Source organism: Austrofundulus limnaeus, unplaced genomic scaffold, assembly GCF_001266775.1.
Source record: "Austrofundulus limnaeus strain Quisiro unplaced genomic scaffold, Austrofundulus_limnaeus-1.0 Scaffold743, whole genome shotgun sequence".
Lineage (NCBI taxonomy): Eukaryota > Metazoa > Chordata > Actinopteri > Cyprinodontiformes > Rivulidae > Austrofundulus > Austrofundulus limnaeus.
The window spans coordinates 176981-179480 of record NW_013953145.1 but is presented as its reverse complement, the minus strand read 5'-3'; the positions used below and the strand labels follow the sequence as shown (position 1 = coordinate 179480).

At 40.4% G+C, this 2500-nt stretch overlaps 1 protein-coding gene across 1 annotated transcript in view; it reads right to left on the bottom strand.

The window, feature by feature from the left end:
• Positions 1–2500, bottom strand: part of tbx20 (T-box transcription factor 20) — a gene marked incomplete in the record, with an annotated part of 12056 nt that overhangs the window by 477 nt on the left and 9079 nt on the right. The window contains 1 exon segment of the mRNA XM_014028305.1: positions 1–2387. This exon segment is cut by the window's left edge and continues 477 nt beyond it. Within this exon segment, the coding sequence (XP_013883759.1) occupies positions 2059–2387 (329 nt within the window).

Sequence of the window (2500 nt, the reverse complement as noted above, 5' to 3'; positions counted from 1 at the left end):
TCAGCTGCAGCTTTTTGTCGTAGTTTTTTTTCCAAAAGCAAACCCGGTCAGACCCGTGCAGCTTCCAGCCTCCTCTTCTCTGTGTGCTTTTAAACGAAGCCACACAACCATTACTTCCAGGTGTGGAAGTCCTGTCGACACCAGGACCAGCTCGTTTATCAGCTCACCTGCTTCAGTCGGCCAAAAGGCTGCAGGTAGCTGAGGACAAGCTGCTTCTGTTTGCTTTAAAGCCAGTTAGATGAGAAGAAACAGATTCTTTTCAGTTTACTTCAATAAATTTAATTAAAGAGTGCATCAAATGAGGATATAATTAATCATTTTGCTTGGTTAAGTTCCAAATTTACAAAAAAATAAATATTTTTTACACTTTCACGCAGAATGTTTGGAGCTGGAAACCTTACTGTCTTATTTTAGTGACCTTTTCTGAAAAATAAATGAATTTAAGCCAATTTGAGAAGTTAATTGTACTTTTAATTATTATTCCTGACTTCTTCACAGAGAGTCAGTTTAAATATTTTTTTTAATGTTAGGTTAAAAGAAAAATCTGACATATTAATAGTTGATAGAATATTGTGTAAAAGTTTTAATCGATTCTGTTAAAATAAATCTTCTAAGTAATCTGACTTATTTGCAACATTTGAAATATTTCTTGAGCAACACGTCTTTAACTTTGCTTCTGTTTGTTTTTGTTTTTGTGGGCTGATTTTATGACTTTTCTTATTTTGTGTTTAGTTCTCGATGAGAATTATTGCCTCATTTTGACATTTTAACCATTCAGTCATTAAAAATTGATTCCTAAMGTAGAGGGATAAACCAGTTTCAGGTTGGTTTAAAACAGATAATTTAGCAAAAAAAAAAAAATCTTCTTCAGATGCCTTAAAAACAGCAGCCTGTCACCAAGCACAGTTTATATTTATTTAGTTGAATCTATAGAACTGACTGAAGATACCACATTATTATAAAGTAGCGCCAACAAAGTGATTTAAAAGAGCTGTTGATGAATAACGAAAGGATGATGCATCACTTTTACTGGATTATTTCTTGTTTTTTAATGGCAGAGCTTATTGCTTTGCTGTTTTAGGTCTAGCACTTTTTATTTTTCCTTATTTTGTCTTCTTGGATATGTTAAGATAATACACTGTCATGATCAKGTAAAAAGGAGAGACCAAAAACAAAGGAAAATGCTTCTAATGTTCAACAAACAAACAAAATTAACCCCAAAGAATAACTGATYGAGACTTCTGTAGGAGATTACAAGAAGCTGTGACTTTTAGGGAGCAATTAGAGTGGGTTTAAAACTTTTACACAGTATTTCATGCACACTAATCTGATTCAGTTTTTACTCCAGTGGTTGGATTAGTTGTTTTGGCCTGGATCTTTGTAATAAACAGCTTGGTTGGTTTGAGAATGTTATACTATAAGTGTCAATAAAAAAGCAGCTGCAGGTTTTCAGCTCTTTGCTTCCTGGTGTGACCAGGCCTTTAAATAAAGTTCACTTCATTCACAGGTGAGCTCCTCCTTCCCAGSTTATCACATACAGGGAAACGTGTTTATCTACTGCAGTCAGCATGCGTCCTATAGTTTGTCTAWGAATAAATGTTTCTGTTTTTTGCGTTTCTTTTTCTTCTTTAAGTGTATTAAAACACATTTTGACTTTATTATCACCAGAGYGCAGAGCTGGGAGTCTAATCTGTACGACCGTCCTGTCCTTCAAACTGAAACTGTCCAACAACTTTTATTTTGAAGGGTCACACGGCAGCCAGCTGTTGTTGGAAGAAACAGGGTTCCTCCTTTTTTTTTTAAATGGACTTTTCTTTGTGTTCTTCAAAGGCTGAGATAAACATGCACGTGTTTTCATCTTGCATTTGGTTTCAAAGTTTTTGTTGAGGTCGTCAGTCTTTTTACAATACCACAGGGGAGGTCTGCTGGTCYTGAAGGAGCACCAAAGTCCGTTTCAGATTCACGTCCCAACCGTCGGCTCTCTCACTGCAGGGGAATTATTTACAACGACTGGAGGAACCGGTGCAGACAGGATGAGGAGCGAGTCGGTGCTCGGAGTCATACGAAGGGGGTCATGACCGTGGAGGAGTGGCGGAGTCCCTGGATGGCGGCGTAGGGCCCCTGCTGGAAGTAGTGGTGGTAGCGGGGCATGTGGAAGGACGGGAAGGACGGCCCGCTGCCCTGCATGGTTCCAGCCAGAGCGGTGGGAGTCAGCGGCATGCCTAACCTGCTGTAAGGGGGCAGCGAGCCCTGGATGGGGTGGGCTAAGGAGGCGGCGCCGGCGCCCATGGCCGACAGGGACTGAGGGTGCTGAAAGCCCGAGAACCCCGAGGTGGTGGTGACCCAGGAGCTCAGGGAGAGGTTGTCTGAGGCGGTAAACGCTGAACCTGCAGCAGAGAAAAGTTCAAATTTTAGTTTGAATCACTGGGCCTCATGCAAGAACTGTTCGTACGCACAGATTTGTTCTTAAGTTGTGCGTACGAGTGATTTAGGAGAATTT